The sequence below is a fragment of the Eptesicus fuscus genome, chromosome 16, assembly GCF_027574615.1.
Source record: "Eptesicus fuscus isolate TK198812 chromosome 16, DD_ASM_mEF_20220401, whole genome shotgun sequence".
Lineage (NCBI taxonomy): Eukaryota > Metazoa > Chordata > Mammalia > Chiroptera > Vespertilionidae > Eptesicus > Eptesicus fuscus.
In genome coordinates, this window is record NC_072488.1 from 45483252 (window position 1) to 45509843 (window position 26592).

General features: G+C 53.0%; 3 protein-coding genes across 7 annotated transcripts in view; 1 reads left to right on the forward strand and 2 right to left on the reverse strand.

Moving 5' to 3' along the window:
- Position 1: 1 nt before the first annotated feature.
- Positions 2 to 17776, reverse strand: LOXL3 (lysyl oxidase like 3). 2 transcript variants are annotated; one of them, XM_028154327.2, is made up of 15 exons: positions 15878 to 16200; positions 13899 to 14062; positions 13100 to 13314; positions 6462 to 6518; positions 5792 to 5851; positions 3135 to 3354; positions 2729 to 2909; positions 2436 to 2590; positions 2039 to 2206; positions 1743 to 1905; positions 1307 to 1550; positions 1094 to 1209; positions 873 to 1009; positions 671 to 782; positions 2 to 491 (listed from the first exon to the last, which is right to left on the reverse strand). In XM_028154327.2, exons 1-15 carry the CDS (start codon positions 16188 to 16190, stop codon positions 418 to 420), a joined length of 2379 nt encoding a protein of 792 aa, XP_028010128.2. In that variant the 5' UTR covers positions 16191 to 16200; the 3' UTR covers positions 2 to 417. The 2 variants fall into 2 exon arrangements, with proteins under 2 accessions (XP_028010128.2, XP_054583857.1); XM_054727882.1 differs by lacking the exons at positions 5792 to 5851; positions 6462 to 6518 and adding an exon at positions 17676 to 17776 and having other exon boundaries at positions 15878 to 16206.
- A 656-nt stretch (positions 17777 to 18432) lies between these two features.
- DOK1 (docking protein 1) lies at positions 18433 to 21282 on the forward strand. Of its 3 annotated transcripts, XM_008147400.3 has the most exons (5): positions 18433 to 18683; positions 18985 to 19284; positions 19454 to 19547; positions 19726 to 19910; positions 20106 to 21282. In XM_008147400.3, exons 1-5 carry the CDS (start codon positions 18612 to 18614, stop codon positions 20910 to 20912), a joined length of 1458 nt encoding a protein of 485 aa, XP_008145622.2. In that variant the 5' UTR covers positions 18433 to 18611; the 3' UTR covers positions 20913 to 21282. The 3 variants fall into 3 exon arrangements, with proteins under 3 accessions (XP_008145622.2, XP_054583959.1, XP_054583958.1); XM_054727983.1 differs by lacking the exon at positions 18433 to 18683 and having other exon boundaries at positions 19265 to 19284; positions 19458 to 19547; XM_054727984.1 differs by lacking the exons at positions 18433 to 18683; positions 19454 to 19547 and having other exon boundaries at positions 19257 to 19284.
- Positions 21283 to 22124: 842 nt separating this feature from the next.
- M1AP (meiosis 1 associated protein) overlaps positions 22125 to 26592 on the reverse strand; it is a 58605-nt gene continuing 54137 nt past the window's right edge. The window contains exons 7-10 of one of the 2 annotated variants that reach the window (XM_054728130.1): positions 24745 to 24951; positions 23490 to 23630; positions 23024 to 23035; positions 22125 to 22517 (exon numbers count right to left, since the gene is read on the reverse strand). In XM_054728130.1, coding sequence (XP_054584105.1) covers positions 22332 to 22517; positions 23024 to 23035; positions 23490 to 23630; positions 24745 to 24951 — 546 coding nt within the window. In that variant the 3' untranslated portion in view covers positions 22125 to 22331. The remainder of the gene's footprint in view (positions 22518 to 23023; positions 23036 to 23489; positions 23631 to 24744; positions 24952 to 26592) is intronic. The other variant, XM_008147399.3, reaches the window with a different exon arrangement.

Consider the following 26592-nt stretch of genomic DNA (forward strand, 5'->3'; position numbering starts at 1 on the left):
AAAAATGAAGGAGGGGGCACTGATCTTTTCCCCCATTAAAAGGCTAGAGGTAAAGCTGTATTTCCCCTGAACTGAGAGGATATACCGGAGCTGACCATCCTGACCTCGCTATTTGAGAAAATGAGTTGCTGCTGTCTGTTGTTCTGGCCAGTTAATCAGGTGCTGCTCTGTCTCAAGCACAGCTCACTGCTGGGCCTGAGAGCCAGGATTCCCCATGCTTGGCCACAGATCTGTACTGCTGGCCTTGGAGGAGGTTGATAACTTATGCTTGGCAGTTCCACATCCTCAGTACACATTGGATGACTGCAGTGGGCCTGCTGACATCAGGGGTTCCTTGGTAAGCTCCTGAGGTAATGGCAGCCTCAGACCCCTGCCGTTAGGGGCCAGTGGTGGTTTGAAGAGGTGGGTATTGGCACCTTAGATGATTTGGTTGCTGGTCTGGCCAGGGTAGCGCTCGAACCTCTTATTGGCCTCTTCACTGAAGGCATCACCTGTGAAGTGAATGGGTGGTTTGGACAGGAAAACAGACCCTTTGTGGGGAAGGGTGGGGGGAAGCGAAGAGGCGGGGAGATCCAGAGGTGGGTGGGAAGACAGAAACAACTTCGGGAGAAGAGAATGAAGGGCTTTCCCGCCCATCCCGTCTTCCTGGGCTGCTTTTCCCACCAAGTACCAATGTGGCAGTTGTGCACCCAGATGCGATGTCCATCGTATTTGCAGTTACATTTCATTGCGTTGTTGGTGAAGTCACTCTCGGCTACTTCATAATTGGGGTTGATGACCACCTATGAGTGGGAGAAAGGCAACATAATTCAAAGGTGTCTTGAATAAACACTGCTCCCCCTCACCAGCTGGAAATCTCAGACCCCAGGCACCTGTAGAATGTAGTTTCCTGGCTTCACATCTGTGATGTCAATCCACTGACAGTCAATGTCATGTCGGTAGAGATCCCAGCAACCCACAGTGATGCCCTGCTCTCCAAAGTTGGCACACTCATACCTCTTGGAGACATCTGAAGGGGTTGACATGGCATATGTCAGTGTGAGGCAAGCTTATGGGATGGAGATATTGTAGCTCATTCTAGGCACCAACTCACCCTCCTGACACTCGGTGTCTTCGAGACAGAAACTAGCTTTGTGGCCTTCGGCCACCTTGGTGCCATTGGGGGTCAGGATATCGTAGTGAGTGAAGATGTCCATACTGTGGTAATGTCTGTGGGGACGAGAGACAAGGGAACCCTGTTTCCTTCCCTGCCCCAGCAGGTTCACTCTGTCCCCAGTGGCTTTGCCCTTCTACTTGACCCTCTTACCCATGACACTCGTGCCACACCCAGGAGTGGCGCCCAGCCTTGGGCCTGAAGTCAGCTCTTCCCAGGTTGTGAATCTGGGAGGAGAAGCGGAGTAGACGGCGGTGGCCGTAAGGCCAGTTGGCTGAGCGGGCCGAGTGGGACAGACAGTTCTCCTCGGCAGCACAGTACAGCATGTGCAGGGGCCGGTCCTCGATGTAGGCGGTCTCCTGCACCAGTGCTGAGTGCAGCAGCAGATCTGATGCGGCTGCGCCCAGGAAGGAAGGGGAGTGTTAGAAGTCACTGCTGAAGGGCGAGGACAGATGGGGTGCTTCCTCCCCCCCACCTCCGTATGTGTGTGAGGCTAGTTTTCCACGGGGAAGGAGCATCCCTCCAGATTAAAGCCCTCTTTCTCCAAAAGGGGTGGCCCAGAATCTCCCTGGGCTGGCTCTCCACTCACTCTCTGAACAGATGACTCCAGCAGTGAAACGGGTTCCTGTCCTCTTGCAGGTGATGTGGGTGCCATGATGAGCACACTGGTCCAGGGACAGCTCAGTGCCAGTGCAGCGCACTCCACTCATCACCACCTCTGTTACATTCCCTGAGTCCCAGTACCAGGTCTCCTGGGGACACATGTAGGTGTTTCTGTGAGGCCCCACCATCCAGCCTCCTGGGCCAAAGGACTCATTTCCACGTCCTCTGCCCCAAACACAGGCTTTGGAGGCAATAGTCTTGGTTCCTCTCCTTCCTACTCACCTGCAGGCCATGGTTGGCATAGCCCAGTCCGAGTTGCCTACAGACCACCATGGCCTCCAGTGTTCCCCAGTCATCCCCACAGATGAGGCCCCAGCGAAGGGGCCCAGGCCCCCCTATTTGCACCTCAACTCGCCCTTCATGTCGGCTGCGGCCCCCACTGAGTCGGATCTGTAGTGACAGAATAGAAGAGCTGGGGAAGCTTTTGGGGTGGGTAGTGGGAGTTCGTAGCGGGCATGTGGCCGAAGGGTGATTCAGAGGCACGTAAAGGGTGAACAGCGATGGTGTCAGGTGGGAGCTGCAGTATCGCAGGGGCCTAGGGCAGTGGTCACACTTCAGAGCATGACAACAACGGGATAGGATATGAGGCACCTGAACCAAGGGGGAAAGTATGACTGACCCTGGTCTCTACCCCAGTGTAGGGCAGGTTGCATCGGACTCCAGCATCCTGGCCATGGGAACAGTCCTCAGCTGTGATGTTCTTGTGAGGGCACTTCCAGAGGGAGGGTTCCTGTCCAGAGCATCGGACTTCACTCAAGTGGATGGCACCCATGCCTAGGGTCAAAGACCAAACAAACAACAGGAGGTTATAATTGGGCTTTCATTGTCCAGGGGTCGCCTTCCCAAGGATTATACTCCCCGAGGAGCGTGTACCTCTTCCTTCCCTTTCCCTCCCACCTTCATCCCCCTCACCCTGCCCCATGCGGGCACCACTGAGAGCCTCTCGAGCGCTCCCGAAGCCCAGCTCCCGACACACCACGCTGGCTGCCTGTAGGTCCCACTTGCGGTCACAGACTGTGCCCCACGTGCCAGCCTTCAGGACTTCCACCCGGCCCTCTCCAGGGCGGGCCCCGCCCTTTAGACGCACTCGGGCCTGTAGAGAAGAGAGACAGTCCAGTGGCAGTGAACGGGAACATCGGCACAGAGAGGGCTGAGCAGAGCTGGAGGTGAATGGTGGAAGGGATGAGGAGATGGTGGCCCACCCGCTGGAAGGTTCCTCTCTGTCCTTAAAGGTCAGGGCTGTGCTTAGTCATGGGTGGCCAGGCTAGAGGCGTTCTCCACCTGGGGCGGGAAAGGTCATGGTCACTGTCTCACAAACCTCCTCCTGAAGTTTCAACTGTTGTTGCTTCTTCTGGCCATTGGATGCTGCATAGAGAGGACCTGGCACACAGCTCACCACCACAGGGGCACCTCCAGGGCACCTGGCGGTGTCATTGGCACGATAGAACTCCAAGGAACAGAGGGAGAGGTGGGCCTCCGTACCCACGCATGCCACCCCATGCAGACCAAAGGAGTGTTGCTGCCGCTGGGCCAGCAGCCTGTGGGGACAGGGGTGGGGAGCAGTAGGGTAAAACAATGCTCCTGCCTCTTTGCTCACAACCCTCCTCCTATTCCATGCCGCCACCATCCCCTAACTTTTCACGACCACTTTATCCCTCTTCTTCCCCTTTGCTCTGCAATGCTGCCCTCCAAAGGACAAAGGGAATGGCAATATCCACGCTGAAAGGGCCCAAGTTACCCAGACAGCAGGGTCTTTGGGGGACCTTCTGCAGCAGAAGAACCCTATGGGAGGGCGGCTAGTCTTGACTTGCCTGACAGAGACCTTGTTCCAAATGGTCTCAGGCTGCTGAGCCTAACGGAGGCGGAGGCTGAGGCTGCTGTGCAAAGAGAATGGGAAGCTAGGACTTCCCAGTGGGAAGAGATGGGCAGGAGGGGCGGTCGATGTGAACAGGAAGCCTGAACAGCCAGAGTGAGCAGATCCTTCTATTGTGCTGAGACTGGACTAACCAAATGAGTCAGAATGCAAACAAGTGAGTAAGTCGGGTGTAAATGGCTCCGTGGAGGCCAGAGGGACTTTCAGGCCAGAGGTTCTATAGGCCAGAGTATGGCAGGCAGTTATGGGAAAAACAGACCAGATGGTGGGCACACGAAAGACTGGAGCTGGCAGATGTAGGGACGGTGAATAAATGCAAGACAAACAGGAGTTAGAGGGACCACATGGCCCGAGAAGGAGAGTGAACATGAACAACAATGGTAAAGACATCCCCACCCCCAGACTGGAGCTGGCTGTGAGTCTTTCATGAGACAGCCTGTGCTTTTGCAATTTAAACCTTTCAGAGAGAATGTTCCATAGCCGCCAGACAGGAAAATGGGACTAAACTAGGGATGTTAAAATTTGGAATTATTGCGGAGAGATGCTTGAGAGAGTGAACGGATTTATTTATTGACACCAATGAAAGAAGAGATTGCAGCTAGGCATGTGACAACAGAAGTACATTCTTCCCAGGACGGCTGGTTCGAGCCCAGAGGGGAAGAGGACCAGCTGAGGCCTGGTATTGGTGGAGAGGGCCTGAGAGGCTGGTTTGACAGTGAATTATTGCAGTAAGGCCTCATCACTTGATGTCAGAGGAAAAAAGGAACATGACGACTTGAAGACATTGGCTAGGAAGACACAGAGGAGGAAACGGTTATAAACACAGCAAAGGAAGCCTGTAGACTCGACAGAATACCTTTGGAAGCTCAGGATCAGTGGATTCTGAAGCTCAAAGAGATCAGGTACTCTCCCAAAGTCCTGTTTGGCTGAAAATAAAAGTCAAAGAGGCCATCACAGGAAAAAGACACCTCTCTTCTGAACTCCCTCCTCCCCTTCCCCCACAACTAACCAAGTAAAAATGGTGATGGGCACTTTAATGAGGGGTCAGGGTAGGCTAGAGTATGGTTATGCTGGGCAAAGATGACCCAAAGCTAAAAAGCACTACAAGTACACCCTTTGAAGCCACCAGAGGAGGAGCTGGAGAAGGAGGGGTACCAGGAGACCAGTGGGTGGTCGCAGAATGCACCGAAGAGAGGAGGGCACAACAGGAAGGGATGGATTCTCTGTACCTCAGCCACTGCCAAAGAAGCTATCAGGGAGACTTTGCATGTGCAAATGGCCTTTGGAAGCCTAGTGAGATGTAATCACGGCTTGGAACTTTTCCACGCCCTCGCCCTCGTGTTCTCTTTGAAGAAACCCAGGAGGAAAATTAGGGAACTGGGAGCCTAATTGTGTCAGTGGGGTCACAGAGGGTCCCATCCTTGGTAAAGGTTCCAGAGGGAACACTGAGTCTTACGTCCAGGCCAGTAGCACTTATTTTAAAAAGCGAACCAAGCCCAGCTGGTGTGGCTCAGTGGTTGAGCGTCCACCTATGAACCAGGGGGTCATGGGTTTGATTCCCAGTCAGGGCACGTGCCCGGGTTGTAGGCTTGATCCCCAGTGTGCGGTGTGCAGGAGGCAGCCGATCAATGATTCTCTCTCATCATTGATATTTCCATCTCTCACTCCCTCTCCCTTCCTCTCTGAAGTCAATAAAAATATATTTTAAAAAATGAATCAAATAAAGGTAGGATGGGAACACCGATCCCTCAGACAACTTCTTAGGGGAGAGGCAAGCATTGGCCTCTGAAGGACAAAAGTGCCAGAGTTTCTACTAGAATTCACTGAGGGAATAAATGAGCATGTGGAACAAGGTAGTCAGTGAATGAACCCCTATAGAGATTTCCAAAAATCCCGTGACAAGCATAATTCCCCAGAGACCAACGTAAGAGCCAGCCTTACTTTTCCTTTCAGTGAATCATCTGGAAGGGGGTCTGCATTAGCTGCTGCTCCTCCCCCTTGTGTTGGGGGGCTCTCTTGGACCCCTTCCTGACCAAAGCCCAGTCACAGGGCTCATCGCTAGGCAGTCCCTCTCCTGTCCACCCAGCCTGAACTTTATTTACCTCTTGATCGGCCCCCTGCCCACTCGGGGTTTGGGTTTGACTTTACGCTTGGTGATTGGTCTGAAAAAAGGAGAAATCAGTTAGTGGAAGTAGTGGTTAGGTACATGGCCCAGGAAAGGCAGAGGGTGATTTTTTTTCCCCGTTTCTGGGAAGAACCCTTTATGCAGAGTGTGGGAAGGGGTGGAGAGAAGGTGGCCCAGTGTGCTACATACACTGCTGTGTACCCCCGAACTGTATTTCAGGATCGCATGTTGCTCTCTGGATTCAGCAACAGTGAGGAGAAATCGAATGATGTCAGTCCAGGTTGGGGAGGGGAGGAGATAAGAGGAAAATTAAGGCAGAAGAGAGAACGGGAATGTGGGTGAATTAAGGGAGGTAAAGAATGGGGGGAGGTGAGAAAGCATGCAGGTGGCTCAGCTATTTGGGGGAAACATAAGGATGAGGAGGCTTTCCCTCAGCCATTCATTCCTACGTTATTCCTCCTTGTGCTTCCTAAGGTCAAGGCTTGCCCATTCCCACGTCTGCCTCCCTCCTTACCCCCCCTCCCCCCAGTCATTCCCTTAATTAATCCGTTTGGGTTTGCGGATGGACATGGATAGGCTGCCTTCCATCCATCCACCTCCTGGGCCACCGAGGCGTGCAGGAGGTCCCAGGGCTCTCGCCCCATTACCTGCCAAGGGGCTTGGGGCGTCGGGCCGAGGCTTTGGCCGCTCGCTTCCTCAACTTTCTGTGAGGATAAGACAACAGCAGAGTCAGGGTCAGGCTAGAACCAAGTGGGAAAGGCTGGTGCAGCTGGGACCAGGGGCAAGGTTTCTTTTCCAAGAATCAAAGGGTTCCTGGAGGCAGGATGTTAGAGCATCAGGTATTTCCGAGGCTCCACCCTTCACAGCTGCTTGACCTCATAGGCACATGACAAGGTGGGTGAGCAGCAGTGAAGGACATGGATTCAGGACTGACAGAGCCCCTATACCAGGACCCACAGACATGAGGTTAAGGTAGATGAGGGATAAGAACTCTTGGATAGATATTAAGGCTGATCTAAACCCGAGGAAGGGCTAAGGGAAAAGGTGTAAGTAGAAAGGTGTTAGGACTGTTAGGCTTGCCAGACTGACCAGGAGAGGAAAGGGAACTGGCCTGGTCACGTCTAGGGAGGTGAATTGTCTTTTTATTCTTGGCTGTTCTCTGGCTTCTGGCATTTCCAGGCCTGAGGCTAGTGAACCAGGGTCAAGGACCTCGGTAGGGATGTCTGAGGACATTAAGTTGGTTTGACTAGGGCAGTGGTCGGCAAACTCATTAGTCAACAGAGCCAAATATCAACAGTACAACGATTGAAATTCCTTTTGAGAGCCGAAAACCGACTTCTGCGCATGGGCCACAAAGTTTCAATTGCACTGTCCGTGCGCGCCCACACGTGGTATTTTGTGCAAGAGCCACACTCAAGGGGCCAAAGAGCCGCATGTGGCTCGTGAGCCGCAGTTTGCCGACCACTGGACTAGGGAATATGAGGCCAGGCTGCTTAGGATGACAGCCCCTTTCCTGCCCACATTAAATCCCACATGCTTTCGTCATTCACAAACTCAGCTCATCTCCCAAACTTACTTCCAGGGAAATTAATTCTAAAACCTTACTTCTTTTTAATTGGCCTAAATATTGACCTATTTTATTCTTCAAAAGGTTACCTTAAGTCTAATGTCAGGAAACTAGGTCTGTTTCTCCTCTCATTCTCCCTCTGATTTCAAAGACTTTAATTCCCCACCCCCTTTTGTCCTGTCCAACTACACTGAGTGGCCAGATTAGTATGATCTCTGAACGCATAATAATCTGGCCACTCAGTGTATATCCTATCTAATAAAAGGCTAATATGCAAATTGTCCCCTGGACCAGGAGTTCGACCAGCAGGCAGGCCGGCCAACCGCACATGTCCCCTCCCCCTGGCCAGGCTGGCCGGACTCCACCCATGCACGAATTCATGCACTGGGCCTCTAATACATACATACACACACACACACACACACACACACACACACACACACACACACTGAGTGGCCAGATTATTATGCGTTCAGAGATCATAATAATCTGGCCACTCAGTGTATGTGTGAATGAAGGCAGGTCCTGTTCTTATAAGTTTATGACATTCCCTGTTATTATATTAGTTATCATTTCTTTCAACATGTTCTGCTCTGCTGTGTCTCTCCTTTTTAAAAAAATATTTTTATTGATTTCAGAGAGGAAGGAGAGGGAGAGAGAGATAGAAACATCAATGATAAGAGAGAATCACCAATTGGCTGCCTCCTGCATGCTCCCCACTGGGGGTAAAGCCCGCAACCTGGCATGTGCCCTTGACAGGAATCAAACCTGGACCCTTCAATCTGCAGGCTGACGCTCTATCCACTGAGCCAAACCAGGTAGGGCTTTGCTGTGTCTCTTGAGGAGTCATATTTGGATATAGTATACAGTGTGCAGAGGCACTAAGATTTTAATATATAGATTCTAAACAAGGCTGAAGCTGGTGGGTACTTCCTGCCCTGGCTTCTCCCTGAGGATGTACTTAGTTGGTGTTTTTTGTTTTTGTTTTTGTTTTTTTTTAAAAATATATTTTATTGATTTTTTACAGAGAGGAAGGGAGAGGGATAGAAAGCTAGAAACATCGATGAGAGAGAAACGTTGACCAGCTGCCTCCTGCACACCTGCCACCAGGGATGTGCCCGCAACCAAGGTACATGCCCTTGACCAGAATCGAACCCGGGACCCTTCAGTCCGCAGGCCGACGCTCTATCCACCGAGCCAAACCGGTTTTGGCTTAGTTGGTGTTTTTGCCAAAACATCTCATATGTCCAGCATTGCTAGCCAAGGGTCTACAGTAGCTCTCAGGTCTCTTTCTTGAGACATTACTAAGAGTTTAGAACCTTTCATCATATAAGTATAGTGTGAAACGTTTTCTCCAAATGTCTTTTTCTCAAATATGTCTAAAATAAAATATACTTGGCACTTCCTTTGGCCAGCAACTCAGAGAGAGCATCTTGAACTCCAGAGTAGTACTCAGAAAGATATAGTATTATCTAGAAATTTAGAAATACAGTAGTTTCCCCTTATCCACAGGGGATACATTCTAAGACCCCCAATGGATGCCTGAAACTGTGGATAGTACTGTACTCTATATATACACTATTTTTCCTGTACATACATACCTACAATAAAGTTTAGTTTATAGTCCTAGCTGGTTTGGCTCAGTGAATAGAGCATTGGCCTGCATACTGAGAGGTCCTGGGTTCGCTTTCAGTTAAGGGCACATGCCTGGGTTGCGGGCTCGATCCCCAATAGGAGGCATGCAGGAGGCAGCCGATCAATGATTCTCTCTCATCATTGATGTTTCTATCTCTCTCTCCCTCTCCCTTCCTCTCTGAAATCAATAAAAATATATATTAAACAAGTTTAATCCTATATAATAAAGATGTAATATGCAAATGGTCATTACACCGTGAAGTGTAATGACTGACCACATAACGACCGGATCACGGATCAGCAGGAGGGTGGGGCAGTGAGCTACAAGCGGGCGGCAGAGAGCTACAGGATGGCAGCAGTGAGCTACTGGCTACAAGCAGGTGGCGGAGAGCTACAGGAGGGAGTAGGGTAGCAAGCTATGAGGAGGGGAGGAGGGGCAAGGGGAGCTACAGGAGGGTGGGGCAGCGGGCGGAGAGCTACTGGAGGGCAGCAGCAAGCTACTGGTGAGCTACTGGTGCACGGATTCGTGCGCAGGGCTACTAGTTTATAAATAAGATACAGTAAAAGGTTAACAATAACAACTAATAAAACAGAACAGTTGCAACAATATACTGTAATAAAAGTTATGTGAATGGCTTTGGGGACAATATTAAATAAAAAAAGGGTGAATTGAACACAAGCACTGTGATACTGTAACAACTGAGTGATTAACAATGGCTTTCCCAATGCTAAGTCCAGTGTTTGCTTCTCAGCCCTATGTTTTTAGAAATATCTCTGCCGCACTGACTCAGGTGATCACTCTCCCTTCCTTGAAGCACTTGGCTTCCAGGCCACCATACTTATCTGGTTTTCTTTCTATCCTCCTCACTGTTTGCATTTCACCTTATCTTCCTGACCTCATGTTTAAAGTTCTCAAGATTCAGTCCTCGAACCTCTTTTATTTTTTTAAACAATCCCTCCCTTGGTGATGTTGTCCAGTTTCAGGATTTAAAATACTTTCATCAAGTGAACTCTAGAGTCATATACCCAATTGCCTACCCAGCCTCACCATTTCAATGCCTTAAAGAACTTCACATGTAACAGATCCAATAAAAAGTTATATTTAACCCTTTTCCGCATGCTCCACCCACTGTCTTCCTTATCAAGTGAGGCCAACTGCATACTTAGCTTATGCAAAAAACCTTGGAATGATCCTTAATTCCATTGTTTTTCTCACATCACATCAAATTGTATTGGCTTTACCTTCAACTATAGACAGAATTTGATAATTTTTTCATCATGTTCACTGGTTGACTTTCTTTACTAGACTTTGAGGAGACCATAACCTCCTAACTAGTCTCTCTGCCTTGTTTATTCTACTGTATCCATCACAATCTATTCTTCTTCTTCTTCTTTTTTTTTTAACACTCTATTCTTAATTAAGCAGAAAATAATCTTTAAAAATGGAAGTCAGATGTTACACTTCTGCGCAAAACCTTATCTCACACTGAGTAAAAGTGAAAGCCTCCTAAATTCTTTCACTACCTTCTTCTACATCACACCTATAATTTTCTTCCTTGTTCACTCAGCTCCAGCCCCAGGGGTCTCCTGGAGCATGCCAAGAATGCTCCCCTGCCCCAATACACACTCCCAGGATTTTTTCATTTATGATCCCTGTTCCTGAAAATGCTGGTCTGGATATCTGCATAGCTTATGCTCTTACCTCCTTTAGATCTTTTCTCAAATGATGCCTTTTTCAAAGAGGCCTTTATTGACCACTCTATTTAAAACTGCTGTCCCACTACCACTTTATAACCCTTTTCCTGCTTTGTTTTTGATGATCACATCTTTTGCCATTCTAACATTTTGTAATGTTACTTATTTTCCAAATCTTCTGTAGTCCATGAGATCAGGGATTTTTGTCTGTTTTGTTCACTGTTGAATCCCAACAATCCCTGGCACACAGTAGACACTCAATAAATAAATGCTGAATGAACAAATCTCTACACCTTTGTTCATGCTATCCTTTTCACTTGAAATGCCTGCTATTTAACTCATACGTATCTTTCAGAACCTGGTTTTGAATTAAGAAAGACAAAGAACAAACCCAAGATAGATAATAATAGTAGAGGAGCACAGCACATAGATGGTTTACAACAGTTGTGTCACTAGAGCAGATAAAGTGTATTTCTGAGGAATGAAAGAACTTTCAGATGTGTCTAAGAGCCAAGACAAGGGAAATTTGAGCAAGAATGGAAAAGACTGGTGGTTGGATAATGTATTGACTTTCAAAAAGGAAAAGGATTCCTCAACCTACGGATAAATAATATTCTAGAGTAAGTTATGAAATAGAAAGTTTGTGAACATTGAGGAACAATTATGGTAATTCTGAGAGACCTAAAGGGCTTTCAGAAAAAATTAGCTCAGTCAAACCACCATGATTTTCTTTTTTTGAACGATTACTAAATCAGAAGGCTGGAGAATGGTGAACATAATGTATCTGGATGTTAGCAAAAACTAACAAAATCTCCCGAGATTTCATTATAGATAAGATGGTGAAATGTTACATCATTGTAGTGTTCAGTTTGTTCCAAATTGTTTGAAAAAATATTTCACAACTAATGATTAAAGGGTTGATGTAAACCTGGAGGGAACTTTCATAAGAAGAGTCAGGCGTTGGTTTTAAACATTTCCACAATTTTCACAGTCACTCTGATGAAGCCAGAGGCATAGCTAATCATGTTTGTCTACCAGAGGAAGCTGGGGGGGATGACACGGAATATAATGTCAAGATTCAAGATAATCTCATGCGGTCATCATGACTTTTAAAATGTTTTTTTAATATATATTTATATATATATTTTTTTTTTTTTTTTTTACAGAGAGAAAGGGAGAGGGATAGAGAGTTAGAAACATCGATCAGCTGCCTCCTGCACACCTCCCACTGGGGATGTGCACGCAACCAAGGTACATGCCCTTGATGGGAATCGAACCTGGGACCCTTCAGTCCGCAGGCCAATGCTCTATCCACCGAGCCAAAACGGTTAGGGCTCAAATGGTTTTAAAGTGATGTGACAAACTTATAGGGTAAACTCCACATAGATGTAGATTCAAACAGGCGCAGAGAGAAGGGAAGATCTGAATTGGTTTTAGGTGGTTACAAGTTCAGGATGAGCAGAGGGCTGCTGCCTCCACAGAAAGGCAATGCAAAATCTAGGCCGGCTTTAATCCAAGTTGGGCATTTCTCCTTTCCCCTCCTCTGACCAGGCCCTGGCAGACCACGTCGGAAGTCGTGTGCCCAGCGGAAGGTCACCTATAGATGTCAAGAGTTCTTTCTGCAAAACCGATCTAAGGAAAGGCTGAAGAAGACATAAGCAGTTTTAGCCTGCAAGAGGAGATTGCAGAGAGACTGAAGATTCCCAATTCTAGTATATGTGCTGCCCGAGCGAGCGCAAAGATTTCCAAATTTCTCAGAATGGCCCAGTGAGATGCTCCAGGGAAGCGAGACGCTGTGAGCACTGAGCCGGTCACCAGTGCGATTCGATGCGTTTTCCTGGAAGCCGGCTCTCCGGCAGGTGGAGAGGACGGCGGAGGCGCCGCCGGGCAGCCTAGCAAACGTTCCTGGGAGTCCCGGGGGCTCCGCGCTCACAGACACGCCCCGCGGCCTCGGGCCCGGCCCCCGGCGGGGACACGCCGCCCCGTCCCAGTCCTCAGGCTCCCGGCGCCCGGCCCGCGCCGCACCCGCCCGGCGCCACCGCGGCAGGGCGCGCCCTCGCCCTCTCGGAGCGCAGCCCCGGGGCCCGGCCGCGCCGGCGCGGTGGCGGGGACCGCCCGGGGCGGGGACTCTGCCCGCCCCCCGCCGGCGTCACGGCACCGACGCGCCGCCCGCCCGCCCGCCCGCCTCTCGCCCCGCCCCGGCTTCGGACGGCAGAGCCGCCGGGGGAGCCCTCCGCGGTCCCTCTGTACTCCTCACCTCTCCGGCCTCCCAGCGGCCTCCCTCCCATCCCCGCCCGCCCCCGCCCCCGAACCCCGTCTCCCAACCCCCTTTCTTTAAGGAGCACCCCTCCGCCCCAGTCTGCTCCACCAGCGCCCACGTCCCTTCACCTGTAGAAAGCCGCGTTGACCCTCTTCTCGCCCGGGAAGCCCAGCATCCCGCAGACCACGTGGCTGTTGTGGGCGCTCCAGCCTTTGTCGCACACTTTGGACCAGCCGCCGGGAAGCCGGACTTCCACCAGCCCCTCCGTCACGGGCAGGGGCCGCCGGCCCCGCCCAACGGCTGGTTGAAGTCGCACCTCCTCCACTTGCAGGTGATGCTCTACCTGAGGATGGGACCACAAGCAAGGAAGGCACCCCAGTAGCACCTTTCACAAGTCCTGCCACCTCGAAGGAACCCCGGCTGAGTGTGCTTCCTGCCAACCCAACGGGGAGCAGGGGCTGAGGGAGATGCCAGGCCTCCCTCAGTGGGGTGCTGAGGGGTGTGTGGGGGTGGAGGGACATGCTGTGATGATCAAGGGTGCCGAGGAAGCTGAGGAAGGAGCACCTGCAGGAGCAAGAGGGAGCACTTCATGAGGAAGTGGCCTTGAAGGAGGGGGGAAGTAAGGAGTGAGATGTTCTAGGAGAGCACAGGTTTCCCTGGGGACCAGGGAGGAGGCTGGAGAGGTTCCTGCCGGGTTTAAGGCTGGAACAAATCTGGAACTTACATCCAGGAGCTCTACCACTTGCCCCCACCCACACCAGCCCCCAGCTTCCTAACAGCCCAAATGACCCCATGGGGCATACGGAATCCCCTACCTTCTAGTAGCTCCTCTAACCACATACAACACCCCACAGCCCTCCCTGTCTGGCCAGCCTGGCTGGTGTGTGTGTGTGTGTGTGTGTGTGTGTGTGTGTGTGTACTGCAGACCTCGATGACGTTGGAGTCGGAGAAGCCAGGGAGGCGCTGGTCCTTGCAGATGACCCCAGCATCCTCATCGTGGGTGCAGTCACTGTTCCCCCAGCCCCTCGAGGTGCATTCGGTCACACTCCGCTCAGTCCCACTACAGCTCAGGTTGTCCAGCCAGATGCGGCCTGTGGAGGGAGAGACAGGGGACGGAGAAGTGTGGGGACGCAGGGGAGGGGGAGCGAACATGGAGGCCTCACACGTGGCTATCATGATCCCATTTTTCTGGTAAGATAACGGGTGGGGAAGGGGCTCTGGAGGGAATAAAAAAAGAGGCATAGGCCGAAACCGGTTTGGCTCAGTGGATAGAGCGTCGGCCTGTGGACTGAAAGGTCTCAGGTTCGATTCCGGTCAAGGGCATGTACATTGGTTGCGGGCACATCCCCGGTGGGGGGTGTGCAGGAGGCAGCTGATCGATGTTTCTCTCTCATCGATGTTTCTAGCTCTCTATCCCTCTCCCTTCCTCTCTGTGGAAAATCAATAAAATATATTTTTTAAAAAAAAGAGGCATAGGATCGATGGAAGGCTGCTGGTGGTCTTGGGCTACTCAGGAATTTGGTACGGTGGATAAAAAACCAAGAGTCAACCTTGAAATTCTGCTTAGTTCTTACCCACTCAACAACAACTACAGTTAACCAAGTACCTATTGTGTTAGGCACGCTGCCATGGTGTGTACACACATGATCATTCTTAGACAGAGCTGCCAGAAGTATTATCACCACTTTATATTAAAAATCAATGGGGGTTCAGAAAAGTGAAGTAACTTGCCCGAGACCACATAGCCAAAGGAGGCTAAGGAGTTGGAGCCATTTGCAGGACTTGGACATCTAAGATCTTTCACCTGAGCCTCCCAGGTGCCCACCCTGCCTGTGCTTCCACGTTGCCCCCTGTTCTGGTCTCTGCCTGGACCTTACTGAAACGGGTGTCACTGCCTTCCTCTCAGAATTGGGCGGGCCCTCAAAGGTTGTCTGTCCCAGCCATTGTGCAGGGATCCTTGATGCATATGCTGACAGGACTTCCCAGCTTCTGTTGGGACACCTACCTCCTGCCCGACCAGGCTGCCGGAGCCGTTACACAGTTTTCATGACTCTTTATGGCTTTCCCCTACCAGGTCTGATTCAGACCTTTGATGCCATCCCAAAAAATCCCTCCTGACAGCCACATGACTGTCCTCATATTTGAAGACGTCCGTCATGTAGTTGCTATCCAAATTTTTTCTTCAGATCAAAAATCCCTGGTTTCTTCAGCTACTACTCCTTGAAAGTTGGCTTCAAATCTTTCACATCTGGGCAGCTATCCTCTCAAAATATTTCTATTTTCTACCATCTCTCTTAAAATGTGGCGCTTACAAGTGACACTTTATTCCAGGAGTGGCCTAGCTGGTGGGAATTGGGGTATCAGCTGCAGACTCCACCAGCTTCTATCACTCCAACCGTGGGCTCATACAGTGCAAGCACCCGCAGGCCTCAGTTGGAATTGCTCCTAAACATTCATACTTGCCCTAGTCAGTTCCAGCTTGGTTTCAGCTCTGGCCTCTCACGTGACTTTGTCAGCTGCAGTATCTATGATCCTGACTGGCTTTGGGGCATCCAGACACCATGTACAATCTCTCAGCTTCCCACGAAGCAACCGTACTTGAACCGTACAGGGCTCATTTGGTCAGGGCTGTGCTCGTACATGGCTTTGGAGAATCATACTTGAAAGGAACTTAGGTATCATCTAGTCTTGTTGCACACGGGACACCAGAGGCTCAGAGAAGGCACCGACCAGCCTAAGATCACACAGCTCGGAGAGGTGACTGTGTTGGCTGGTTTGTCACCCATGGCTTAACCTGACTATTGATTCTCAGTGTCCTGTGGTCCTGCAGCTGTGCCATCCTGATGTTCCCTCTCCCTGCTCTTAGGCCACACTTGGGCAACACCGAGGCTCTACCTGGAGCTCACCTGTTCCAGGGCCATACTTGGCGCTGTGGGTCCAGCCTGTGGCCTCCGTGAAGCCCAGCTCCCGGCAGAGGACATGGGCTGCCTGCAGCGTGAAGTCATCATCACAGATGGTGCCCCATTCGCCAGCTCGCTGTATCTCCACGCGGCCTTCGAAGGGCTTCCTGGGGAAGCCGGCCAGCCGGAACCGCAGCCCCTGGCTCCCGGCCCTCTTCTCAGGGGCCGGGGATGGGGACGGAGATCCCAGGCACGAGCTGCACAGCAGGCTCAGCAGCAGTCCCCACGGGCTCCACCGCCAGACACTGACAGGTCGCATGGCAGAGAAGGAAGGCCTGGGAGAGAGAGAGAGGAGAGAGAGATAGAGAGAGAGAGAGAGAGAGAGAGAGAGAGAGATTGAGGCAGGTCCAGGTCTGAGAGGTCAGGAGAGGAAAAGAGACACTTAGCAAGACCAGAGACACAGGGGGAGAGAAGGACAGGAACTAAGGTAGTGAGGGAGAAACGCACACAGAATAGGGGCTGAAACACAGAGTCAAAGAGACTGACAGACTCAGATGGGGAGAGGGAGAGAGAAGAAGAGGGGGATGGAAACAGAAGTGGGGGGAGAGAGGGAGAGAGAGACTGGCTCTCTTTTTGTAAAGAGTAGAACTCTCACTATTAGTTGTTAATGTGTCACATCGACCTCCCCTAGTTTTATAATTATCACCTTCATTAGCCACTCGCAATACAAGAGACCCAGAGATCAAGAGACAGTGATTAGAGACCAAGAGTCTGTCGAAATAAAGAGATAGAGACCGAGCAAGAGACACAAAGAGGAAGACCCAGACAGACAGGATGTGAGAGGAAGGGAAATGGTGGGAATGAAAGGGGGCCAGCAGAGAGAGACAGGAGAGGGAGAGAGAGAGATGGGAGACAGCCAGGCACACAGAACTGGGGAGTGGCTGAGAGAGGCAGGCAGCAGGTGAGGAGGAGAGGGACTGACAGGAGCCAAGAAGCAGAGGCTGGAGGGGCCCAGATGACCTGTTCAGCCAGTCAGACAGAGGACAGACAGCTACTGAGAGAGAAGCAGGCAAGGGGGCGTAGGAGATCCTCGGACCTAGGGTCCCATGAGTTGAGGCCAAGCCCAGGGTCCCATCTGGGCAGATTCTGAGGCAGAGCGGGCAGAAGCTGGAGTCCACGGAGACCCCATTGCACGCCCTACCCAGCACACAGGCTCTCAAGTGCCCTGCAGGGTCAAGGGGCCCAGGAGGGCCAGGCCTCAAGCTGGGTGGGGGGGGGTTGTCCAAGTCTCCTGCCAACATCGCCACCCCCACCACTGTCACCGGGCAACCGGAGGCTGGGGCACCATTCATCTTCTCAGCCAAGGCCTTCCCTCTGTCTGGGGCTGAGAACAGCTCCTGTACTGCGGGGTGAGGGGGGGGGGGGAGGAGGCGGCTGGGGGCGCCCAACATGCTTCCCCAGACTCAGACAAACAACCCAACAGGACAGCTCTTTTTCTGGGGACATTTAGGCTTGGGGGCCCAGGGGTAGGGCCTCACAGAGGTGTCCCCAGCCTTAGGACCCTCCCAGCTGCCCTATTTGGAAAACCCTGCCCCCTTCCTCTCTCTCCCCCGCCCCCCCCGCCCCCGAATATCTGCCTCCTCTCTCCAATCTTCTAGTCTCACTCGTCTTGGACAATAATAAAACCTCCAGCTAGTTGGCTTCCCCTCGGACTCCATCCCACATCACCCCTTTGCCCTGGACCCTCCACCATCATCTCCATCCGCAGCTCCCCTTCCTCCTGCCGGCAGCGTGACCCCCCTACCTTAGGCTGAGCGGGGGCCCTGGACGCGGGGAGAAGAGTCCTGGTCCTGGAGATCAGTCCTAGGACTTCCCCAAAAAAGTGCTTGGCCAGGGGAGACTGGACCCCCGCCCTCTCTCCCCCCTCTCTGTTCGTCCCTCCCACGTCCCCTCGAGCCCTCCCACATTCCGCCTTCTCCCTGAATTCCTCCCAGGCCAGGTCCCTCCTCTAGGTCCGCCCCTCCCCCGTGGAGCTAGCTGGCCACTGCTGCCCCGCCTCCCCCACCCCTGCCCCGCCCCTCCCGGCGGGTCAATGAAGCTTTCTTTTCCCTCGGGCTGGAGGCCGGGCCGCTGCGGTCAGGGATGCAGACACGCAAGAGGCCACGGGGCTGTGGGGCGGCCCGGGCGGCGGCCCCTGCGGCGGCGGGAGACCGCGGCTCAGCTCCGGGCTGCAGGAAGCCTTCCAGTCCCCCAGCCCTTCCTCCAGGTCCCCGGCTCCGTGGGGAGTCAGCTGCCGGGCCGGGGGCGGGTCTGGTGGCGGGGGGGGGGGGGGGAGGAACTGAGGCTAAGAGGGCCCACGGGTCCCCTCCGGGTCCCCAGGGTGCCGGTCGGCATTTTCCAGGTGATGTCACAGCCTTCACTCCTACGTCACGTTGAGCCTATGGCATCGAACACAGCTCCCAAGCCCGGGCGCCAGAGCGCTCTGGCCGAAGCCGCGAGGTTTCTCTCGGTGGAGCCACTCGTGCGCGCCCCGGGGCTGTGGGCAGCGTAGGGGCCAGGAGGGAGTGCGCCGTCCAGCTTATCTGGGGACCCTCTTCCCTTCTTGCTCTTCTCTGTCCTCGGGGTTCGCGGTCCGCGGGGTCCGGGAACGCCTCGGGTGGGCCCGGCCCCGCCCCCGCCCCGCCCCCGCCCCGCCTCCTGCCTGCAAGGCCAGGAAGCGAAGAAGGAACCGCCGGGGGCCATGGACGGGGCCATGGACGGGGCCGTGATGGAAGGGCCGCTCTTTTTGCAGAGTCAGCGTTTCGGTACCAAGGTAGACCGGGGCGGGGGTCCCGAACCCCACCAGAGCCAGGGGTGGGCGACAGGGCCCGGGAAGGGGGAGGAGGAGGGGCAGGCAGCGGGTGGGAGCGCGGCGCGGGGAGCCGAGAGCCCGGTGAAGTCCCCCCACCAAGTCCCTTCGCGCACTGCGGAGGTGCGTCTGCCGGCCTGGGGTGCGCGCTCGCCGGCCCCGTCGGAAGCCTCCGACTCGGAAGCGGCCTGCGCGGGTCCTTCCTTCCCCGTCGGGCGGGCGCTCGCCCGCGGCCTCCCCAGCGCCTCTCGCGCTCTTTCCGCAGAGGTGGAGGAAGACCTGGGCCGTGCTCTACCCGGCCAGCCCCCACGGCGTAGCGCGCCTCGAGTTCTTCGATCACAAGGGGCCGAGCTCTGGAGGGGGCCGAGGGAGCTCGCGCCGCCTGGACTGCAAGGTGATCCGTCTGGCCGAGTGTGTGAGCGTGGTGCCCGTGGCCGTGGAGAGCCCCCCTGAGCCGGGAGCCGCCGCCTTCCGCCTGGACACCGCGCAGCGCTCGCACCTGCTGGCGGCCGACGCGCCGTCCAGCGCCGCCTGGGTGCAAACGCTGTGCCTAAATGCCTTTCCGGTGAGGGGGCCAGGACTGCCCGCGAGGGGCTGGGGCGAGCCGAACGGGGTCCTAGAGGCGATGCGGGATGGGGGTAGGAACTGGGCAGAGGAATTGGGCTGGCTCAGACCCTCGGGACCGCGCTGAGGGAATGGCAGGGTTCTGGATACTCTCTTTCTCTTTACCCCAGAAAGGCAGCTGGGGTCTGGCGCCTGCGGAGAACCCACCCAAGCTTTCTGCCCTGGAGATGCTGGAGAACTCGCTGTATAGCCCCACCTGGGAAGGTAGCCGCCTGGAAAGCTGTGCAGGGAGGAGGGGGAAAGGAAGGGTGCCCCTGGGAAGGGACCGACTAGGGGTTCCATGGGGAAGTAGGAAGTTACTGAGAGCTGGCTTAGAGTGAGCGCTGGGCCCACCTGTCCCCCCTCCGAGCCAGGTGCCAGTGTAATTGTGAATTCCTTCCAGGATCCCAGTTCTGGGTCACCGTGCAGAGGACGGAAGCCGCTGAGCGCTGCGGCCTGCATGGCTCCTATGTGCTTCGGGTGGAGGCTGAGAAGCTGACTCTCCTGACTGTGGGAACTCAGAATCAGATACTCGAGCCAGTCCTTTCCTGGCCCTACACTCTGTTGCGTCGCTATGGCCGAGACAAGGTAAGGGAGCGGGCTGTCTGGGTCTGGGGCTGAGGGCTGGGTGGGCAGGGAGGAAGGTGAAAAGCCTTCTGGATAACCCATCTTTGCCTAGCCCAGGAGCCCACCTCCCTCGCCAGCTAGTCTTTTCTTTGTAGACCCCCTGTGCCTCACCTCTCCTGTGGACTCCTGGGAATGTTTCCCTTCACTCTCTTTCAGGTCATGTTCTCCTTTGAGGCTGGTCGGCGCTGCCCCTCTGGCCCTGGAAACTTCACCTTCCAGACGGCACAGGGAAATGACATTTTCCAGGCAGTGGAGACTGCTATCCACCGGCAGAAGGCCCAGGGCAAGGCTGGTCAGGGGCAGGATGTTCTTAGAGCTGATTCCCGTGAAGAAGTGGCGGAGGGGAAGCTGGCTTCCCACCCTGGGGCCCAGGAGCTCCCCGACAGCCCTCCGGCTCTGTATGCTGAACCCTTAGACTCTCTGCGCATTCCTCCAGGTCCTTCCCAGGACTCCCTATACTCAGACCCTTTGGACAGCACCCCTGCTCAGGCCGGGGAGAAGGTACAGTTAGAGAAAACTCTCTATTGCGACTTGTATGAGCATGTGCAGCAGCAGCTGATGAAGGCCAAGCTGACGGACCCCAAGGAGGACCCCATCTATGATGAACCGGAGGGCCTGGGGCCAGCTCCGGTCCGGGGCCTTTATGACCTGCCGCAGGAGCCCAAGGATGCATGGTGGTGCCAGGCTCGAGCGAAGGAGGAGGGCTACGAGCTCCCCTACAACCCTGCCACCGATGACTACGCCGTGCCTCCCCCTCGGAGCACAAAGCCCGTCCCAGCTCCCAAGCCCCAGCGCCTGGCCTTCCCTGAACCTGGTACAACTGGCAGTGGCAGCAAAGGCCACAGCTCAGACACTGCCCTGTACAGCCAGGTCCAGAAGAGCCGGTCCTCAGGGAACTGGGACTGTGGGCTCTCTAGCGTAGGGGTTGACAGGACTGGGGTCAAGTCAGAGGGCTCCACATGAGAAGTAGGGTGAGGCTGGGTGGGGTTGCTGATGGGAGGAGAATGGAGAGGTGGCATTGGGGGCATCAAAGAAACCTGTTAGCACCAGTGGGACCCAGAGGACTGGAGGGGCCTGTGTGAGACTAGAGGACCAGACGAATCAGGGGAGTCAAGGGAAGAATGATTAATCCCCAGAAGTCCTGGAAGTGAGACAGATGACAGGGGCTCAGGGATGGTACCTGGGGAGGCCAGCATCTCTAAGTCATCTCCCCAAAAGAATGGACAGTTGCTGGACCAGGTCTATGGATTAGAGTGGGTACAGTTGGAGGGGCCTGCATGGAGGCTTTCGGAAGATGCTGGACTGCCTGGATCCTTTCCCCTGTATTCCTCACTCCCCCCCCCCCCCCCCAGATTTATTTAAAAAAAGTTTTATTCTCATTAAAGTCAGAGGGTTTAAGAGGTCTATGTGTGTGAATAGTCACGGAGGGGACACAGAAGCAGGGTGTGCTGGGTGGGTGCAGAGGGGATCAAGAGGAGAACTAGGGATGTGTTGGGTGGTCCATCCAGCCCATCTGGGCTTGACCCCATCTCTGTGACCCTGGGTGAGTTTGATAACATCTGCAACCTGCAACCCTTAGTTACCCCTGCTGCTCCTTTGTAAACTGGGAAAACTTAACCGTTTCTACTTCATGGGGTTGTTTATAGGGAAGGAGTTAAATTTCTCAAGTACTTAGTGCAACTTGAAGTACAAAGAAGGTGAACATTTTATAGTTATTCTGTGGATGGAGAGGGCAGAGGGGAAGGTGGACAGGTGTGAGGAGAGGAGAATAGGATAGGAATAGGTCTTTTTCATACCTTCCCCACCACCCATCCCATCCATACACACTTTGCATGTAGGTACTGAGTACCAACCACTTTTCTGTTTGGAGCCTAAAGGGAACTACAGTGGGGTAGGTGTAGCGGAAGGGGCACGGGCTACGAAGTCATGCTTGGGTTTCAATCCTACTTGTTTTCCACGAGCTTTGAAAACCTCATCCTTGTCTTCTGAGGCCACTTCCCGAAGGTGATCTGATACCCACCGGCTCACACAGAGCTACAAGGAGAAATTCGGGGCCTGAAATGCTCCTAACAATGGTGTTGGTTTACTGGGTTTAATCTTCGTCTGTGTTAACAGAAACAAATGACCCAAAAGAAAACGACAAAGAAAGAAAAAAAAGAAGGAAAATGAGTGCCTACTTGGAGAAGTGAGAGGCTTGGGTGTGCCCTCCCCAGGCTGAGGAGTGGGGTGGGGGCAGCACTGAGAACAGAGGGAAGGCGGTTTCTCAGTCACCTGGAGCTCACAGAGGCTCAGGTGGATGGAAGGCAAGTCTGACCTCAGAACACCGGCATGTGAGCCTTAGCATGGATGTGGTTGAGCAGGGCAGCCAGGGTCTGGTGCTGGTTACTTAAGCCCTGAGGGATCCTCCTCCCCCTCCCCCTCCGTTTCCTCCTCCTCCTCAGAAAGCTGCAAGAGGGCTTCTGCGGAGGCTTTGCTGGCCACTGGTATCTTGGGGGCTCTGCCAGGGGCTGAAGTCATCGGTAGAGGGGCCACTGTGGCTCGAACTCGATTTGTCTGCAACTGGCCAGGCTGAAAAGAAAGTGAGCAGAGCCATCTCTGAAGACCTGAGTTCCTGACCTCCTCTTCCATTCCCTTCTGGGTCTGCTGCCCTCACCCCTTCCCTTGTCCCACCCGAATGACAGCCTCAAGGCTCAGGGCAGAGGAGCCCCCTGGACTCTGGCCTCCACAGGGCACAGGTCCTGGCTGTGACCCTCCTCTGCTAGCTTGCCCATCACCTAACTTATGGTGAGTTCTGTTCCTCCTAGTCTGAAACATCTCTTGTAACTTCAGCTAAGGGAAAGCGGTTTGCGAGCGTGTCAAACTCGCGGCTGGCGGGTTTGTTCTAAAGGCTCTATTACTGCAGAACTATAAAAAGTTAAGGGCAAAAGTAAGCTCAAATATAAAATACGGATTTCATAAAAATAACTCTCCACATTCAATTACTTTTCTCTCTTTAACCTTTGTCACCAGGGCCCTCTCTACAAGCTACTAACCTTGGTCAGCCTCCCTCTGTTTTTCTGTGAAATGACACTTACCTTGCAGGGATGCTGTGAGGAGTAAATGAGAAAATTATATGCGAAAGCACTTGTCACACAACCGGGCACATAAGTGACTGGTGCTCAGTAAAGGCTAATTTCCCTTCCCTGGGGCATTTCTTTTCCCACCTTCCCTTCAGCCTCCTCTCAATGAAGGCCTATGGCTGTAGTTCCAGTGCAGCCGGTTTGCTTAGTGGAACAATGACTAAACAGGAAATTAAGATACCTGAACATTATCATGTCACAGCCCCAGCAGAAGAGCTCCCTCAGTGGGGAGGGGTTGTAATTTCCTCTGTCTCCGCCAAAGGGATGTTCTCTTTCTTCCCTATTGGCCTGGTCCAGAGAAGGACCAGAGAAGAGGGCTACTCCCTGGGATGGGGTGGGGTGGGTATTAGTAACAGGAGATGGCGGGGCGGGGGGGGGTCTCTTGGATTCTGGGCATAAAGGGGGAGGAGGGGAGCTGTACCTTTCTCAGGGCCCGGCTCTCCCAGCTCGGGTGGAGTCGGCCCTGGGGCTTGGCCAAGGTGCTGCTCAGGTATGAATACAGGTGACTCCAAACCTGCAAGGGGTTGTAGGTGGGCTCTAGCTCCAGGCCGTCCAGCAAGCTCTGAGGAAGAGGGGAGGAGGAACTTGAGATCACACAACACAAGATGTCAGGCAGAGCCCTTTGGGTGTAAGAGGCTGGAGGCGGTGTGAACACTCGGGTGTCTCTGAAGACAGTGAGATAGATGAGTGTCCCACAGGGTGTTCTGGCCCCCAGCTCTGACTGTGGGGCACGTGTGTGTCAGGCACGTGTGTGTCAGGCACGTGTGTGTCAGGCACAGGTACAAGAAGTCTGAGAACCCTGACTGGTCAGGGACACTGAACACTCTGGCCCCGAGAGGTGTGTCGTGGGATTCCGGAGCGTCATGAGGGTTATAAGGGATCCAGTGTGCAAGGCTGTGAGGGAGGGTGTGCCCCCCGCCTGGGGGTGCTTGCAGTCTGCAAGGCGAGTACACAGAGTTCTGGCCTGCCTGCGAGGTGAGGTGAGCAGAACTAAAGGACACGCGAGCACAGCATTCCTGAGCAGTCAGGTTTTCCGGCCACAACATCCTGTGCCAGGAATCATTGGCCCTGAAGTGAGACGCTGAGTGAGCCACCGCCGCTGTGCCCACCTCTCTCTGCATCCCCGTGGCCGTCAAGCCGAGAGCACAATCCCAGGCTCTGTCCTCTCTGCACATAAGCCAGTGATCCAGCAGCGAGGTGGTTCCAGTTCTCCCACCCAGAGCCGCCCTCCTGTCCTCCGGCTGGGGAGGCTGGCGGAGGAAATCCAGAATCCAGATCCAAGGAAGAGGACGAGGAGGAAATGGACTTCAGAGCTGTTCCCCCCTTTGCACCCCAGTCTGATTTTGAAGCCCTTCCTATTCTGGGCGCCTACATTGTCTGCCTTTTCTCTTTCCCTCAACAGACAGAAATAGATGCACACAAACACAGGTGCACACACATGCACACTTACAATGCAGAGAGAGACCCGTGGGAACACACCATACTGCTTTCTTCCCCCTGCTCGGCCTCAGTTCCTACCCGTGCTTCTCCGACTCTCTCACCACACCCTTGGGGCCACTTCTTCCTCAGCTCCCTGTCCTTCAGCTCACTGGCTCATTCCTCCCCCTCATCCCTTTCTGGAATCCCCTTCTCTTCTCTCCCCTCTATCTGTCTCAGGAGACATGGGCTCCACTTGCCTCCACAATCTTAAAGCTGTCATCAGGCGGGTTCTCAGGCAGCAGGGGGAAGGGGCTGGGCAGCATCAGTTCCCGCGTGGCCACTGCCTTCACCAGCAGAGTGGGGGAGCGTGATGGCATGATCACATAGAAGGTGGTGGCAGCCTCTCTCAGGCTGTGGCCTCGGCTTGGGGGCTCCCCTTTGGCCAACAGCAGCCATTCTCTTTTCTGAAACAAGGACATACATACACTCTGGTTCATCTTCAGTCTTTGGAACGGTTTGAAGATCAATCCCAACCGAGGTTTCCCCGAGGGAGGGACTTCCTGCCTGAATCACCCGTGCCCTTAGATACAGTACTCCTCTTCCTCCCCTGTGGATGTACACAAAAGTGTTGACATGTCCGGCTGGTGTGGCTCAGTGGTTGAGCATAGGCCCATGAGCCAGGAAGTCATGGTTTGATTCCCAGTCAGGGCACATGCCCCAGTTGCAGTTGTGAGCTCATCCCTCAGTGGGGGTCGTGCAGGAGGCAGCCAATTCAATGTTTCTATCTCTCTACCCCTCTCCCTTCCTCTCTCTAAAATCAATAAAATATATATTTTTTAAAAAGTGTTGATAATACAGAGACAAGTTAAGAAATTCCTTGAAGTAGATGTTCACCCTAGAGAGGCCTAATGTCTTACTCAATGGTAAATGTAGAGTTTTAAGAATTATAATTCTCTCTACATTTTAAAAAAATATATACATACATATACATATACATATATATATATATATATATATATATATATATATATATATATATATGATTTCAGAGAGGAAGAGAAAGGGAGAGAGAGATAGAAACTTCAATAATGAGAGAGAATCATTGATTGGCTGCCTTCTGCATGCCCCCAACTGGGGATTGAGCCCACAACTCAGGCATGTGCTCTTGACTGGAATCGAACCGGGACCCTTCAGTCCACAGACCGACGCTCTATCCACTGAGCCTTCTTAGAGCTTATACTATAGTAAGGGAAAGGATTGCAAACGGATGTTTGTTCAGACTTAGGAGGCCAACTGTTTCAGTTTGCCCGTTTTTAGCACTGAAAATCCTGTGTCCCAGAAAACTCCTGGTTCCTGAGAAAACTGGGTGGTTGGTCACCCTTCCAGGACTCCATGGAGAATGGAATGGGGTTAACTATAGTCATGAGACATTTCTTGCACCTCAGTGCTATGGGAAAAAAGTCACACCTGCTACGTCCAGTGATTACTAGGAATCTTTGAATGTTGGACACACAAAAAAAATCATGACCCAAGGATTGTAGTCAACTGATTTTGAGACTAGCTAGCTAAGATTTTGTTAGAGAATTGGTATGCAGAAACAAATGAAGTCTCTCCAAAGTAACTCCTGATGTGGGGATTATCATAGGGCTGGGAAGAGTGAGTTGAAAGGATTTTACAAAATGCTTTAAAACATTTGGGCAGATTTAAAGAGAGGTTGGCAGAAGGTTCTGGAAGGAAGAGAGATAAATCAATCCTTATTAGAGTTTGATAAAGATATTAATTTATCTGTAATTTCCAGGAGTATTCAGAGAAAGTGAGAGGTAAGGTAGCTGAACTTTAAGGCGCCTATTTCAGACTCTAAATTTCTAACCTCTTTGGAGACTTGAAATCCAAACTTGAACATGTTACCTAAGTCATGGGTTGGCCTGTTAGTACAGGCAGTTGTAGCTGTGTTGGAAATGGTTAACTGCCATAGCAGGTATCTGAGACTGAGAAAAGGCAGGGGCATGGGGATGTCTTTGGGATGTCTCAGACCAGCCTTTGAGGCCCTCAAATCGAACAATGTTTAATGACTAGATGACTGCGGAGTACTTAGAATATGCTTT

Coding starts and splice junctions, on each gene's coding strand:
- DOK1 (XM_008147400.3), top strand. CDS start 18,612: ATGGACGGGGCCATGGACGGGGCCGTGATGGAAGGGCCGCTCTTTTTG. Junction 19,285..19,453: donor TGTGCCTAAATGCCTTTCCG/GTGAGGGGGCCA, acceptor TCTTTACCCCAG/AAAGGCAGCTGGGGTCTGGC. Junction 19,548..19,725: donor GTATAGCCCCACCTGGGAAG/GTAGCCGCCTGG, acceptor AATTCCTTCCAG/GATCCCAGTTCTGGGTCACC.
- LOXL3 (XM_028154327.2), bottom strand. CDS start 16,190: ATGCGACCTGTCAGTGTCTGGCGGTGGAGCCCGTGGGGACTGCTGCTG. Junction 5,852..6,461: donor CGCCCCAAGCCCCTTGGCAG/GTAATGGGGCGA, acceptor TCCTTTTTTCAG/ACCAATCACCAAGCGTAAAG. Junction 1,551..1,742: donor TGGAGTCATCTGTTCAGAGA/GTGAGTGGAGAG, acceptor TCCTGGGCGCAG/CCGCATCAGATCTGCTGCTG.